This window comes from Leptonychotes weddellii, chromosome 10, assembly GCF_054177405.1.
Source record: "Leptonychotes weddellii isolate Sample4059 chromosome 10, ASM5417740v2, whole genome shotgun sequence".
Classification (NCBI taxonomy): Eukaryota; Metazoa; Chordata; class Mammalia; order Carnivora; family Phocidae; genus Leptonychotes; species Leptonychotes weddellii.
Genome location: NC_138378.1, coordinates 19981977 through 19997550, shown reverse-complemented (window position 1 = coordinate 19997550; position 15574 = coordinate 19981977). Strand labels below are relative to the sequence as shown.

Below are 15574 nucleotides of genomic sequence, written 5' to 3'. Positions count from 1 at the left end.
CCTCAGGTCTCACAGGCAGGGAGAGCCCCCAGAGCACCCACTGGGGGTCAGCCCCCCAGCACTCTGGCCATGACTCAGAGCAGCCTTGGGGCCGCAGCCTATGGCTAGATTCAGAGGAAATGAAGGGGAGGTCTGTGTGGTTTCCAGGTCTCTTCCTGCAGGGCCTGGTGGGCCCCCAGCTCCCTGCAGACTGAGTGACTAAAAGGAGGCAGCTGCTTCCCCACCAAGAGAATGACAGTGCCCAGGGTGTTAATGCCTGTGGGAGGCTGGCATTAGAGAGAGGAATGTATTAGGGGCAGGGCCGAGGTAGGGGAGGAGGCCCCAGCCATTGCAGGGGAGTTTCCAGACTGGGGATAGCTTCTGCCCAAACACAGACATCCAGATATTTGGCTCTACAGTCTCCTGGTTCTGTTTAAGTGTGTGTCCATGTCCTTCCTCCTAAAAGTGCTGCTTGGTTTAGAGTGATTTGTTATCTGTGATGGTTAATTTTGTGTGTCAATGTGGCTAGCCCACAGTACCCAGATACTGGGTCAAACACCAGTCTAGAAGTCTAGATGTTGCTGTGAAGATGTTTTTAAGATGAGATAACAATTTAAGTCAGTAGACTCTGAATAAAGCTGATTACCCTCCATAATGTGGGTGGGCCTCATCCAGTCAGTGGAAGATCTTAAGAGAGGTCCTGCAAGGGAGAGGGATTTCCAGACTTGACTCTGGAATTCTGCAGCATTAACTCTTCCTTGGGCCTCTGGCTTGCCAGCCTGCCCAGCAGATTTCAGCCTTGCCAGCCCCCACAGTTGCATGAACCAATTTCTTAAAATAAATTCTGTGTCTACACACACACACACCCCCACCCACCCACACACACACCCATGTACACATACCCTATTGGTTCTGTTTCTCCAGAGAACCCTGATGAATACATCATCAAAACCCCAAATCAGGATATGATTTGAGAAAGGATTTGTGGGTCGTTTGGGGGAACAACAAACAAACTGGGCCTATAGTTTCAATATGAAAATAATAGAATTTCTAGGATATTTTGATTTTCTCATTGTCTTAAAAACTGGCATTTTTTAGTTAGGACTATCTTGAAAATCACAGTCGTAGGCTCAGCATAAGCATTATAGGTCCCAGTTTTTTCCAACTGCCATAGTTCTAATTTGGCTTCCAGTATTTCACGGGATAAGAAGATATACTTTGGAGCCACACTATCCAGTAGAACTTTCTGTGATGAAGGAAATGTTCTATAACTGTGCTGTCCGATAGGTAGCCACTAGCTACATATGGCTACTGAGCACTCAAAATGCGGCTGGTGTGACTGAGGAGCTACATATTTAACTTAATTTCATTTTAATGAATTTTACTTTGAATTTAAATGGCCACAGACGGCTAGAGGCTATTATAACGGACAGGGCAGCTTTGGAGAGCTTTGAAGACCTTTGGAGAGGTCTTAAGAGTTGCCAGCTCAATTTCCTAATAAACTGAGGAGGAGGGAAGCTCTCCTGGTCAGCACCTGTCACTCTCCCACATTTTCTAGCTTATCAGTGTTCTGACTGCTGAAATGTAAGCTCCTCCAGAGGAGGGACCCTGCCTGTATGGTTCACGGGGAAGGGCCTGGTATATAGCAGGCGCTCATTGAAACTTGAAGCTGTGCTGGAGTGGCTGGTCAGGAAGGCTCACAGAGGCAGCGATGTCTGGGGCCATGAAGCCTTACTGTGTCTGGGAAGCCTACCTGCTTGCATGGGCACAGGGCCCGGTTCTTGGACAGAGGGGCTCGAGCTTGGGCTTGGCAGGGTTTTCCCTCTGCTGGGCTGACCTCCCATCGTTCCTCAGCAGAACACTCAGAAGTACATGGCCGAGAGAAATCTGAAAGAGATGCTGCAGTGGACACAGAGGCCCTGGTCCCCAGACACCCTCTCCCTCCCCAGCTCAGCCCTGCTGACAAGAGTGAATGATCCCTCTCCCAGCAGGACTAGGCTCCAGCCCCTCCACTAGATTCTGGAGGCTCTCTTCTCTGAAGCTGGACCCTGGTTCCTCTGGTGGGCCCACTTTTCCATGCCGCAGCCATGCTCTATTCTTTGTTTCTGGGCCTTTACCTGTGTGGGGCCCCTCCCACTGCTGGACTGCCCTTTCCCCTGGGGGCCTGTCTGGATCCCACCCTTCCCTGGGAAGATTTCTCAGAATCCCCCAGCCATCATTCCTATAATCTACCCAGAACCATTTCCTGACCTGGGATCACACTGGCAGGGGACAATGAGAGGATCCATGACTAGGGTTAGAGGTGGGCAAGGGGGATCTGAGGAAGCTTGGGAGCTGGTGTCCTAACAAGCTAAGGTGACACTGAGCACACTGTTATGGGTGTCATAGGGCAAAGTAAGATGATTGGGAGACTGTACACCACAGTGATGACTTGCAAGGCTTTGGAGGGATTGGCTGTCCAGCCACTTCCCTGCTCTTTGCTTCCATTTCCTCATCTGAAAAATGGGGATACTAATACCCAACATTTGGGTCCAAAAGATAAGGCACGTGAGAAGCTTGGTCAGGGCACACTTTTTCTTTATTGTGCTCTGAATGTCGCTTCACCAGGGGCCACTCCTGGGAGACTTGCCCTTTTTTCTTTTTCTCAGCTCTGTTGCATTCCTTCCCAAGGTGGTTGTTGCTTTTTTTTTTTAAAGATTTTATTTTGTAATCTCTACACCCAACATAGGGCTCGAACTCACAACCCTGAGATCCAGAGTCACATGCTCTACTGACTGAGCCAGCATGTCCCCCTTCCCAAATTTTAATTATTTATTTATTAGAGTGTTTACTTGTTTAATTTGCCATTATTCCATAGCTCAATGAGGACAAAGACCTATTTTTGTTTGCCTGTTTCCTCAACAATTCATGAGGCACCTGGCCCATAAAAGGCACTCAACACACATTAACTAAATGGACAAAGTGATTATTAGCTCTTTGGACAGGTGTCTTATCCTTAGAATAATTTTAATTTCCAGAGTAATGCTAATTTTTTCAAACATTTTATTGAAGTGTTTCAGGGAGGTGGTTTCATTCTTTCAGATGGTTTCATCCTTTTCATGGAGATGAGGAATAATTATACCAGCTTGGTTCCCTGGAGGAGCTCACGGAATGGCACAGGGACATAGCAGGCTCTGGCCTTGCCTTTGAACCCTTCACCATGCCTGGGTAAGGATGGGTTTCTGTCATTATCATGGAGAGTTCTGTACTCATAAGGCTGGAGCTCCTTAATACAAAACGGGCCCATCTTTAGGAAATGGCTCCTGGCAGCCACTTCCTGCTCAGACTTTGGGATCCTGAAGCCTTGGCAGGCCGAGACAGAATTCTGCTTCCTGAGGACATCTCTAATGCGCTCACTGCTAGGGCTCCCCTTCACATAAGGTTTTCAACATCCCTGCTGCTCCCTAGCCTATCCTTTCCCCTGGGGTATCAGATACAAGCTCTATGCTTAACTGTGCAGACATGAGTCCAGAAAACCTCAGGGAGAGATCTCTCCTGGGTAGCATGAGTGATTCATTCAGACCAACCAGGCTCCAGCTGTGTGACCTCCTCACACAAAGCACGTAGCCTCTGTCTTGTCTTTGAATTGGGGATAGTACCAACTCCACTGGGCTGTGGGGAGAATTTGGGGAGCTGACATAGAGTGGGTGCTCAGTAAAGGTTAGTTTCCTTCCCCTCCTTCAGCAAGACAAAGTTACCACAATCACCAATTGCACTAAACCCAAAGACTTCTTCCTACAGCAGGTGGAGCTGGGAGATGGACCCAAGAGAGGTAGGAGAGCCACACTCAGGCTGGAAGCATCCCCCTTCCCTGACCTCTGCCAGCTCCCTTCACCTGGCCTAGTCAGGGCCAGGCAGCTTCCTGGGGTGAAATGAAGACCACGGGGTATGCAGGCCTGGGAGGTGATGTTGGTCAAAACTTTAGAAAGAATCTAATTAATTGCACAATTAATTGAACAATTTACTGTGTGCTAGGCACTTTCTTGGGGTCCCGAGCCAGTGGGTAGAAGGAAAGAGTGAAGGCCGCTGAGACCAGCACACTGACTGCTGTTGTTTTTTGATCTTTTCACTGTATCCTGTGAGAGCCTGGCAGCTTTGAAACCCATTCACAATGATTAGGGCTCAGAGAAGGGCTCAGAGAGGGCAACCTCGTGCTCACTCACGCAGTTGGTTAGTGCAGAGCTGGGTCTACAAATCCACGTCTTTTGTGTTTTTGTGCTTCTGAAGCTATTTTTTAGTGGTGAAAGTAAGAGTGATGAATTTGGATTGAGCTAAAGGGAGACCTCTCTCTCAACTGAGAAACATCACCCTTTCGACTCTAAGCCGAAAATGCCTTCAGAGATTATAATTCAGACTCCTCTCATTCACTGTTGTTGGAAGGCTGGAGCCCAGAGGGGGCCCCAAAGTCCTACAAGCATGCTGGTGACCGAGATAGGACCAGAACAGGCATGAAGACAAGCTCACAGGCATAATATAATTCTTGGGGGGGGGTGGACAAAGGTGGAATGGGGGAGCCTGGGTTCCTTCAGGGACCCTCAAAACTACCCTCTTACATCGTCAACAGAACAACTTATTTTCCTGGAACTTGTCCCCCCACTGTAAAGCCCACTCCCAGCCTCTGAGGGGACCATCCTTCCTCACAGTCCCGGGGCCATCAGAAAACAAAAGCAAATGTACTTACTTGGTTTCCTGTCATCAAAGCTTGGGGCAGGGGCTCAGCTTAGATGCATGCTTTGGCTGGAGAGGTTAGGGCTTTGGAAGGCCCTTCGGAACATCTGCCGAAGTCCTTAGTCCTAGGACACCCAGAATCCTCTCAGCCTGGGAGACTCTTCAGGGAGATGTTCTTGGTATCCCTTTGTGTGGCTCTGCATCTGCTGTGGTCAGCAGTTTGTAGACCTGGGATGGGACAGGAGACTGGTGCTTCTTAGGGACCCCCCCACCCTGGACAGCCCTCCCAAGCACAGCCAGGCCAGGGAAGAAGGCCCAGGGCTCTTTGAGCTTTGTCATAGGGTCCTTGGGGTTCCCAGCTCACATCTGCAGCCTCTGTGGTTCTCACAACCACCCATTTCCTCTGACGGCATCACAGACCATCAAGGAGCCACCTTCCCCAAGTTCCTGTTTTAAGCAGCTGCCTTGTCATGATCCCAGAGGGAGAGGTTTTTCTCTGGTTTTGTGCCTTGGTCTTGCCTGAGGAACACAGAACTGAGGTAAATGAGGAGTTTCCCATTCTTACCTGACCATTATAATCATCTGAAGTTCTTGTCGGTATCAGATTCCTGGGCTCCTCCTCCATCTTCTGAATCCAAGTCACACGAGGAAAGCCTAGGAATCTGAATTTTATATACTCCAAGAGATGCCCTCAACTGGCTTTGGGGGAAGCACTGCCTTGGAGGGATGTGTCCTACCCTTTAATGTGGATAGGTATCCCTTGGGGATCTTGTTAAATCGCAGATTCTAGTTCGGTGGGCCTGGTGTGGGACTGAAGACTCTGCATTGTTAACAACTCCCAGGCAATACCCATATTGCTGGTCCATGAACCACACTTTGAGTAACAAGACCTGGATAGTGGTTCTCCAAGTGTGGTCCTAGGACAGCAGCCTCAGCATCATCTGTGAATTTGTTAGACATGCAAATTCTTGAGCCCCATCTCAGAGCTACTAGATCAGAAACTCCATTAGGTGGGGCCAGCAATTGCTTTCCACGAGCCCTCCAGGTGTTCTGATGCACAGCCCAAATCTGAGTGTCACTCAGCTAGGATAAAGAAATTTCTGACAGAATTGCCTTTGATTGGTGTGTTACCTTCAGTCATTATCTAAATAACCACACCTACTGCTGCCTTTCCATTAGGGGCTTAGTATTCCTGGAGACATGATTTTTTTTCTTAAAGATTTTATTTGAGGGGCGCCTGGGTGGCTGTCAGTTAAGCGTCTGCCTTCGGCTCAGGTCATGATCCCAGGGTCCTGGGATCGAGCCCTGCATCAGGCTCCCTGCTCCACGGGAAGCCTGTTCTCGCTCTCCCACTCCCCCTGCTTGTGTTCCCTCTCTCACTGTGTCTCTGTCAAATAAATAAATAAAATCTTAAAAAAAAAAAAGATTTTGAGAGAGTGAATGAGGGAGCGAGCGAGCACAAGCAGGGGAGGGGCAGAGGGAGAGGGAGAAGCAGACTCCCCTGCTGAGCAGGGAGCCTGACTCAGGGCTGATTCCAGGACTGTGGGATCATAACCTGAGCGCAAGGCAGAATCTTAACAGACTGACCCCCACCCCCACCCCCGAGACATGCTTTTTAACACAAAATGGCCCTGAAATAGCTCCTGACTCCAGCTCAGACTATGAAGCCTTTACTGGGGCCCTGCCAGCTAGGGCACACTCCAGCTCAGGTTCTCCCTTTCTCCCAGGGAAGGCTGGTTTGATACTTAACTCCATGGGTACTTGGTGTGAAGAGCTGAAGAAGCCAGAATGGAGACACATCCTGTGTAAGGAAGTTCTAATCAGGATGTTAGAATGGGTGATGGCCACTCAAGGATGTGGCCCATGGCAGGGAGGAGACGGAGCACAGGCCCACCCTCCTGCTCCTGTCTGCATACCATTCTGACGTCTACCTTCTTATCAGACAGGAAAAACTTTCAGACTGGCCTCAAGGTGAGGTCCAAGAAGCCACCTGAGAAACTCCCAGATTTGCCGCTTACTAGTTGTGTGACCATTTGTAGTTACCTCTAGGCCGGTTTCTCATCCATAAAATGGGACTAGCATGTTACCTCACTGGACCATTATTAGGAAACCTACAGGAAGGTGCAAAGGGCCCCAGCCTACGGTAGATGCTCAATAAAGGCTGAATATGAAAATGCATCGATTTTGGAAGAACTGGGAAATTTTTCAGGCTAGGTGACCTTGACCAAAACACTTAACTCTCCTCAGCCGTTTTTTGTCTGTACAACAGACCTGACCACTTTGCAGGGGTGCCATGAGAACTGGGTAAGATGAGTTATATGGAAGAGCTTTACACAATCATCTTGTATAGTCTGCCTGGCCACTTCCTTGACTCTCACAAGGCAGGCACCCGAGTGTTTTTGGACTAAACAGGGAGCAAGGAAATGAAAATGAAGAGAGAAAAAAGTATAGTATGGACCAGTCAAGTGTAGTCAGTTGGGGCCTGACTCCCGGCACAGAGTTAAGGTGGGAAAGCAGGTGACCTGTCAGGTAAATTTATGAAGGCTGGAGTGATGTGGGTTTTAAAAGCAACTGTGACCATCAGACCACCTCCAGCTCAAGAACCGTTATCCTGTATTGTCAGGAACTCAGCTTGGTGACCTGTATCTGTCCACGTGTATTTGCTTCATCTCCTCTCCCAGAACAAGCAGGTTCTATGCCATTTTACAAGTATCTCCCACAGACACAGCAACCTTGATGTACTATATGGTAGCAGTAGCCCCTGGATCATTTAAGACTGATCCAAGGTGGTGGCCTCCTGATACCACTGGTGGGTCCAAAGAGAGCCATTTCTGGAGAAATACAGCCTGGCCTGTTTGAGGAACCCAGGCAAGTGGTTGCAGATTACTACATTGGGGTGGGACCCAGCAACCCCACATAGATGGCATGGGTGAAATGCGGAACGCCCTTCTGAGACCTTAGCTCTCCTCCTCCATAAACCGCATGATCACGCTTCTCACAATTTTTGGTTTGACAGGAATAGAGGTGTGTCAGATGGGCTTGGAGTTCAAACCTGGATGGGTTTACTGGTATGACCTTGGGCAAATTATTTATCCAGAGTCTTAATTTCTTCTTGGGTGAAATAATGATCAAGTATGTGAAAATGCCCAGCACAAAGCCCATATATAGTGACTTGGTTCCACCCCGAGCCCCAGTGCGTGGCTTGAAAGAAAAAATACCAGGAATCGGGTAACAATGAGACATATACAGCTTTATTTAATAATCTGTAAAAAGTTGTACTCTGGCAGAGTGATGCATTCCCTATCTCGGCAGAAAGCGAACACTATGTCTGAAAAGCCCCTTCCTAAGACTCAGAACTGCGTAACCCTGAGCTTACATCTGATGCCCACAAGAGCGGGGCCCTTGCTGTGTGGCAGCTGGTTTCGTCCTCCTCCCAGCAATACTCTGGCTGGCTGTGGCCCCTCACACAGCAGTCCACTAAGCACAACTGTACCTGCGCACGCTGCCCTTAGAGACTGGCCCCTTCCCTCTCTTCTTTGAGAGTTATCTGTCAAGAATCTTTCTGAGAAATGGGTTCTGTACCAATTTCACTTCGCTTCCACTAAGTCAGCTGAAGTCAAGGCTGCGCCTGTGACGCATGATATTCCGTTGAGGTCTGTGCCTCTTCGCCCAGCTGGTTCCTCACCATCTACACCATTTTCAGGCCATACCTCTCCTTTTTCAGAGCAGTGAGGGGTGGAGAAACACTCTTCATCCCAGACCCAGGAGGCACTTCTTGTGGATATCTGGTAAGTGGTATCAGACACTGCGGAGACAGCATCTCTGCTCTGGCAGAGCAGAGGCCTGGCATGTTGTTTTCCACCTTCCTGTGCTAAGAGAGTGCAGTAATCATGCCACACTCACTTAGGAAAAACTCCATGTTGCATCAGAACCTCATCATTCATGGGCTTCTAAAAGAATATATCCCTCCCTTTAAGTTACAGAATAACATATGTGAATGCATTTGGACAGAAGGAGGTGGCTGGCCACGCACGCTGTCTGCCTCTCTATGTAACAGGCTCCCTTCTATTGGTCACAGTCAACAGTAAGCACGATCGGTTCCACATTCCTCAGAGCTGCTGAAGTCATTTTGCAAATCGTGTTGACCACTTCGGAACCAAGAGAATGCAGTGGCCTACCCAACCTAGAAACCTGTTCTGTTTATTTCCCTTAAAAACACCATTGAAAATGAAAAAGAAAAAAGGTCCCCTTTGTTTTTTGTGCAGAAGCTCTACAAGAAAGCATATCTAAAATCACAGAACTATGTACACACAAACATAGACACGCGTGCTCACACACATACATCAGGATCAAAGAATCTTGTCAGATACGTAGTTCGGAAAGCACGAGGAAAAGCTGGCAAGAGAAGATATGGAAATGTGATCAGCTAAGGATGCTGGAATGTTACAGTAATGGCAAGGAAGTGATTCTTGGTACATACAAAAAGGAGGGCGGGCAGGCAGAAAGAATGATAAATCCAAGATACCAGAAAGTGTCAGTGGCCATGCAGGAGTTAAAGATAGATGCCAGTTTCCTGGATGAAATGTTATATTATGGAGTGGTTGTTTGAAGGAGGGTGGACTTGCATGGTCCAGGGGAGGAGTATCTGCTTAGCAGGACACCTCCATGGTCTGGTCTCTGTCCACAACATCAGGGGATTCAGAGGATTCTTGAGTTCCATCTGACTGATTGCTGGTGACAGATCGGCTGAAGGCACTTTCTCCAGAGCCGATGCTACTCGAGGTTGAGTGGGTTCGTGATCGGGCGAGCCGGGTCATGCTGGCAGATGGTACTGTAAGAAAGAACCAATGGGACTAGAAGATAGTACCCTGGCTAAGCTTAGCTAATCCAGAAACTTCACCAAAGGCTTTGTTTAGCTTTCCCAACCCATTTAAGGTGAGACCCAGGACAAGACATAGCCATCTCCATTTTGCATTATTTGCTTAGGTGAATGGCTATATGCAAGGCTGCTTTAATCCTTTGGATCTGGTTGGAATCTCGGCTGATTCTAGTCCACTGAAGAACATGGGGAAACCTAAGTCCAGAGTATAGCCTCTTAGCTATGCCCACGCCATTCATACAGTGATTAGGAAAGAGGTTTTGGGAACCCAAATAGGTAACCAAACCCTGCAGTGCATGCAAGACTAAACCAAAAGAAAGACAAACCACACCAAGTATGAAGGTGTTTCACAAACACAGTGCAAGCCCGATACAACAAGACTACCATCCGTGTCCACAGGCTACCCTTGCTACCTGGGGAGGAGACACGTACGAAGGTGTGGGTGTAGGAGAGGGCAGGTGGGCCTGGCACTGACCTCTATGCAGGCTGCAAGGTAAAGGATGCCTGCGAGGGAAGGGCTCTGGGAGTGAGTGTTTCACTGACAACTGTTCTACAGCTGCTTTGATCCTAAGGTCCTTCCAGCTCGGCCAGGACACGGCCTTACCAGGCATAACCTCCCTGCCTATCTTCCTGAGGCACCGACCACTCCCCCAACTGTCAGTTCAATGCTGGGGTCAAAAGATGCCATCACCTGCTGTAGTTTTCCAGACACAGGATCTGGCACTCCTATTTAGAATCAAAGCTGCCCTTTAATTCCTGTGTCCGGGGTTCATGCAAAGATGAGTAGGTGGTGGTGGAAGAGGGGTCGTGCCTACAGTTTCAGCTACTGCTGTGACCCTGGGTTTGGGTAAGAGGAAGCCTGATTATTACAACCCGCTCCTTTCTTCTGGGGAACCAGGGCTGGACCTGCAGGCTAACCCTCTCAGGGCACAACGAGCCCCGTTCTATCGGGCTCTCACTGCACAGGAAAACCGCGGACATGCTGCAGGCAGCCAATGCAGCCAGGAGAGCGTGGCTGGGAGGCAGGGGCGGGGCCAGCATGGAGGAGGTACCTGACTCGGTGCTCAGGTGACTGAGCTGCACATACGGGACTGGAAGCAGGATGGACACAGGAAAAGGCAGGTTAGTGACCCAAGAGTGCCAAGTGGCAACCTTGGCTGCCTAGTAACACTGACAGAATACTCTGAGCTGGGGATGAGTTTTATTTTAAGGTCTCAGAGAAGAGTTGAGGCTGACTGATGTTTTATAAGCATCTCAGATGTTACTTCTCTCAACTAGTCGAGGGCAATTGTTTTCCCCTCCACTATAAACAGCCATCTGTTTTGGATCAGAAATGTGCTGGAAGATCAGCTATTTCCTAGGAAAGGGATGAGAACTGGCTAGGAGAGGGACTTCTCCTCCCAGTGAGCCAGAGAGATGTGGGTGTGGGCTTGGTTGGTAGTGGCTCACAGACGGGGATGACACAGCCACTCTAGACGAAACATACACAGTCTGCCCGCCAGGCACAGGGCTATATCCAGGGGTCAACTGCTGCCCAGGCAGCTGTTCAACGGCCATTTTCCACACTTAAACCAAAGACAGGAAAAAAAATCATTCTCCTGGGTAAACAGCTCTGTACCTGGGTTGAAGAGTTTTTCTCCTTAAAAATTCCAAGAAAGGAGCAAGTGTGGATAGTCTGTGACAAATGAGAAAGCTCAGGGGTCTCACAATACAAGAGACCAGGACAGTGGCACACGATATGGACACATCCTTGGACTCGCTCTAAACTACTGTGCAAGTTCATTTCCTGTGGTGGGGCGGATGTAACTGAGGACACTACCCTTTTCTTCTGAAGTCTCCATTTTGTTTCTCTAGGCCATGAGTCATTACCAGCTGAGTTCAAATGCAAATCATAATTTCAGATTCACAAGCTTAGGAAAGCCTAAGCCTCAGTGGTTGAAAACATGGGCTCTGGAGTCAGACTGCTAGGGTTCTGCAGGTGAACTGTTACCCTGGGAAATGTGCTTAGCCTCTTTGAACCTCAGTTTCTTCTTCTATAAAATAGGACCAAAACAGAACTTACCTCTTAAGGTTATAAACACTGAATGCCCAGCACAAGGTAAGTGCTTAATAAGTGTCAGCTAACCTTATTATGCAGAGATGAATGCTCCATAAACATTTTGGTTTCTACTTGACTTCAGGCTGGCTAGCACAGAGGTTATGCCCTGAGAAATGTGTGCTCCTCAGATGTCAAAATGACCCCACTATCATTAAATTTTTGCTAGAAAGAAGTTTCATACTACTCACTGTAGCCCATTCCCTGCAAAAAGTACTTGAAGGCCTCGGTGAGCTTTCCAGGCTGGGAGACAAAATAAGAAGGTATTAATCTTTGCACACACAGAGAGGCAGAATCAAATGAGTGCTTTAAAAAAAGACAAGAACAACAACAACAGCAACAACAACAACAACAACAAAGCCCCTCCTTACCTGCACTACTTGGGGCAGTCCACCACAGTCTGCCATCTAAAAGAGGAAAAATACGTAAGTCAGCTGGTACTTATCCTTAGGGGACATGCTCTGAAAATCCCTGAGCCCTTTCAAACAGGACAGGATTGAATTTTAGGTTCCTTAACTTAATGTTTAACTGCAACCAAGTGTAGGTTTCCTCAATGCACTCTTTTTTTTTTAACATTTTAGTCTGGGTTTTTGGTTGTTGTTTTTTTTTTCTTAAGATTATTTATTTATTTATTTGAGAAAGAGAGCGAGAGAGAGCACGAGCACTGGGGAGGGGTCAGAGAGAGAGAAGCAGACTCCCTGCTGAGCAGGGAGCCCGATGCGGGACTCAATCCCAGGATCCTGAGATCATGACCCGAGCAGAAGGTAGACGCTCAACGAACTGAGCCACCCACGCAGGTGCCCCTCCTCAATGCACTCTTATACGAAGACTTACATCCTAGAAATAACCTTGGATATAAATCTGAAAAGATTTATTTATTTAATACTTACTCATCAGTAAGATGTGGAGCCTGGCCTTTAGGTTGAGAATTCAGGCCCAGGTTGAGAATTTCCCTTTAGGGGTGACAGTGAAATTAACCACTGTTTTCAACTATGGTTCTGCCTCCACCTGAAGAATGTTACTTTCAGAGTCCTCAAACAGCATGAACATAACTTCTCAGGGTACCATGCTTCCTAAGTTCCCTCTCAGCCCAATATTATCTTCATTCTACAACTAAGGGGATTTCTCCAATGAGATGGTGATGTTGAATTTGGCCAACTCACTTGGTCAGCCACTTTCCTCTCAAAGCTGGACTTGGTGAGGCTGTCTCTCACTTCATAAATATTTACAGCTGGTTATTCTCACTTTTTTTTTTTAAGATTTTATTTATTTACTTGATAGAGAGCGAGAGCGAGAGGGAACACAAGCAGGGAGAGTGGGAGAGGGAGAAGCAGGCTTCCTGCCAAGCAGTGAGTCCAATGTGGGGCTTGATCCCAGGACCCTGGGATCAGGACCTGAGCCGAAGGCAGACGCTTAACGACTGAGCCACCCAGGCACCCCTGGTTATTCTCACTTGTGCAAGGATTTCTAGAGTAGGGTTTTGTCAGCACACATTGGAATTACCCAGAAGACTCATTAAAACTCAGATTCTTGGGTTTCTGCTCTAGAGATGCTGATTTAATAGGCCTGGGGTGGGGCTCGAAAACTTGAATTTCTTTCCTTTTTTTTTTTAAGAGACAGCATGTGTGTGGGGCGGCGGGCGGTAGGGGCAGAGGGAGAGAGAGAATCTTAAGCAGACGCTACACCTAGGGCAGGGCTCCATATCTCATGACCCTGAGATCATGACCTGAGCCGAAATCAAGAGTTGGATGCTTAACTGACTGAGCCACCCAAGTACCCCAAGAACTTGTTTTTTTCTTTTTTTTAAAGATTTATTTATTTTATTATTTATTTATTTTTTAAAGATTCCACTTATTTGACAGAGAGAGAGAGAAAGACAGCACAAGCAGGGGGAGCGGCAGGCAGAGGGAGAGAGAGAAGCAGGCTCCTCACTGCAGAGCAGGGAGCCTGATGCAGGGCTCGATTGCATGACCCAAACCAAAGGCAGACACCCAACCGAGCCACCCAGACACCCTAAAGCTTTATTTATTTTAGAAAGGGAGAGGCAGAGAGAGTCCCAAGCAGACTCCGTGCTGAGTTCAGAGCCCGATGAAGGGGCTAGATCCCATGACCCCAAGATCATGATCTGAGCCAAAGAGTCAGACGCTTAACTGACTGTGCCACCCAGGTGCCCCAAGCACTTGCATTTCTAACAAGCTCCCAGGTGAAGCAGATTCTGCCAATCTGCAGAAAACACTGTTTCTAAGGCATGGCCAACCACGGGCCCACCCTCTTCCTTCCAGCTATTACTTATTCTGTACACAGTATCCTATTCAGGCTGACTGGAACTTAAAAAAAAAAAAAAAGAAGAGAGCGATAGGGGCACCTGGTGGCTCAGTCAGTTGAACATCCAACTTTTGGTTTCAGCTCAAGTTATAATCTCAGGGTTGTGAGATTGAGCCCTGCCCAGAGTGTGGAGTCTGCTTAAGATTCTCCCTCTCCCTTGCCTTCTGCCCCTCCCCTGCTCACACTCTCTCAAAAAAAATAAACCATCATTTCTATTCACTAGCATGAACACTTTCTTTGAGGGGGGGACTGTTATTTAGCAGATGGGAATGCCACAGAAGGCACAGGAATTTGAGGTTAATGGGACAATCCCTTAAAATTCTACAAATAATATCAGGGACAAACATTTACCCTGATTAAATATACACCTAACTGGCAGAGGCTGTATTTTCATGAAGTTTAGGAGTCAAAATCTGACATAAAACAACACATGCAGAGAGAGAATATTAGGAGAGACTATTTCCAAGCTTGATGCCTATCAGGTAGTTGGAGAGTCAGTTCAATTATGCTGTTGCAGTGGGCATTTTGCCCAGAAAAAACTACATCTACAGCTACTACAGAGTTCAGTTTTGTGCTTTCAAAATACTGATTCAAACCTGTACTGAAAAACTATTTGAAACCATATACTTCTAAAATAACATCCCTATTTTGGACCAGTTCATCAACTACCTAGACCTCAGCACATTCTGCGTTCTGTCACCTCAGAGCATTAACCTCAGGTTCTATTTCCGGGAACGATGGCCTGCTTCTGGTGACAGCACTTCCCTTTCAAGCCACTTCAAAGAGAAAGGGAAGAAAGCAGAGGTCTTTCAGGCTGAGAAAGTAGCAGTAAGCAACATAAGATCAGCACTTAAATACAGTAATCCATATTCAAATCAAGGTGTCAGGCCCCTGAACATTTTACTACAGGCTGTAGAAAAAAACAAGGTTGACACTCTTGCCTGGGGTACAATGAAAAGGGAGAGAAACCTGACACTAACTAGAAATTCAGTAAAAGAGTTGCTCTCTATTTGCCCTAAGAGAAAGAAAATGCACCCACCCTCATATTAGAATGTTATTGGAAGCTTCCTAAACAATACAATGGGACATAGCATGTAAATAATTTCCATTCATCCTAATTCTCACAAAATTAAATAATGCTTATGAAGTTTTTAATGACATGCTTAGATACTGATGTCAAAAAGTTGAGGAGGGACACCTGGGTGGCTCAGTCAGTTAAACGTCTGCCTTTGGCTCAGGTCATGATCCCAGGGTCCTGGGATCGAGTCCCGCATGGGGTCCCTGCTCAGAGGGGAGCCTGCTTCTCCCTCTGCCTGCCACTTCCCCTGCTTGTTCTCTCTCTCTGACAAATAAATAATTAAGTCTTAAAAAAAATAAAAAACAAAACCCAGACACAGGGCTGTAAATATCCTGACCTTAATGATATAAAAAGTGTACAGGAGGAGCGCCTGGGTGGCTCAGTTGTTGAGCATCTGCCTTCGGCTCAGGTCATGATCCCAGGGTCCTGGGATCAAGCGCCGCATCGGGCTCCCCTGCTCGGCGGGGAGTCTGCTTCTCCCTCTCCCATTCCCCCTGCTTGTGTTCCCTCT

General features: G+C 47.6%; 2 protein-coding genes across 4 annotated transcripts in view; both read right to left on the bottom strand.

The window, feature by feature from the left end:
* The window catches only part of SLA2 (Src like adaptor 2), a 29117-nt gene extending 23060 nt beyond the window's left edge, over window positions 1-6057 (bottom strand). Inside the window, exons 1-2 of one of the 3 annotated variants that reach the window (XM_081832906.1) lie at window positions 4700-6057; window positions 1733-1866 (exon numbers count right to left, since the gene is read on the bottom strand). In XM_081832906.1, the coding sequence (XP_081689032.1) occupies window positions 1733-1823 (91 nt within the window). In that variant the 5' untranslated portion in view covers window positions 1824-1866; window positions 4700-6057. The remainder of the gene's footprint in view (window positions 1-1732; window positions 1867-4699) is intronic. The other 2 variants (XM_031038234.2, XM_006742544.3) reach the window with 2 other exon arrangements.
* A 1858-nt stretch (window positions 6058-7915) lies between these two features.
* NDRG3 (NDRG family member 3) overlaps window positions 7916-15574 on the bottom strand; it is a 70475-nt gene continuing 62816 nt past the window's right edge. The window contains 4 exon segments of the mRNA XM_081832832.1: window positions 7916-9517; window positions 11852-11903; window positions 12032-12100; window positions 12153-12171. Of these exon segments, the coding sequence (XP_081688958.1) occupies window positions 9336-9517; window positions 11852-11903; window positions 12032-12100; window positions 12153-12171 (322 nt within the window). The 3' untranslated portion in view covers window positions 7916-9335.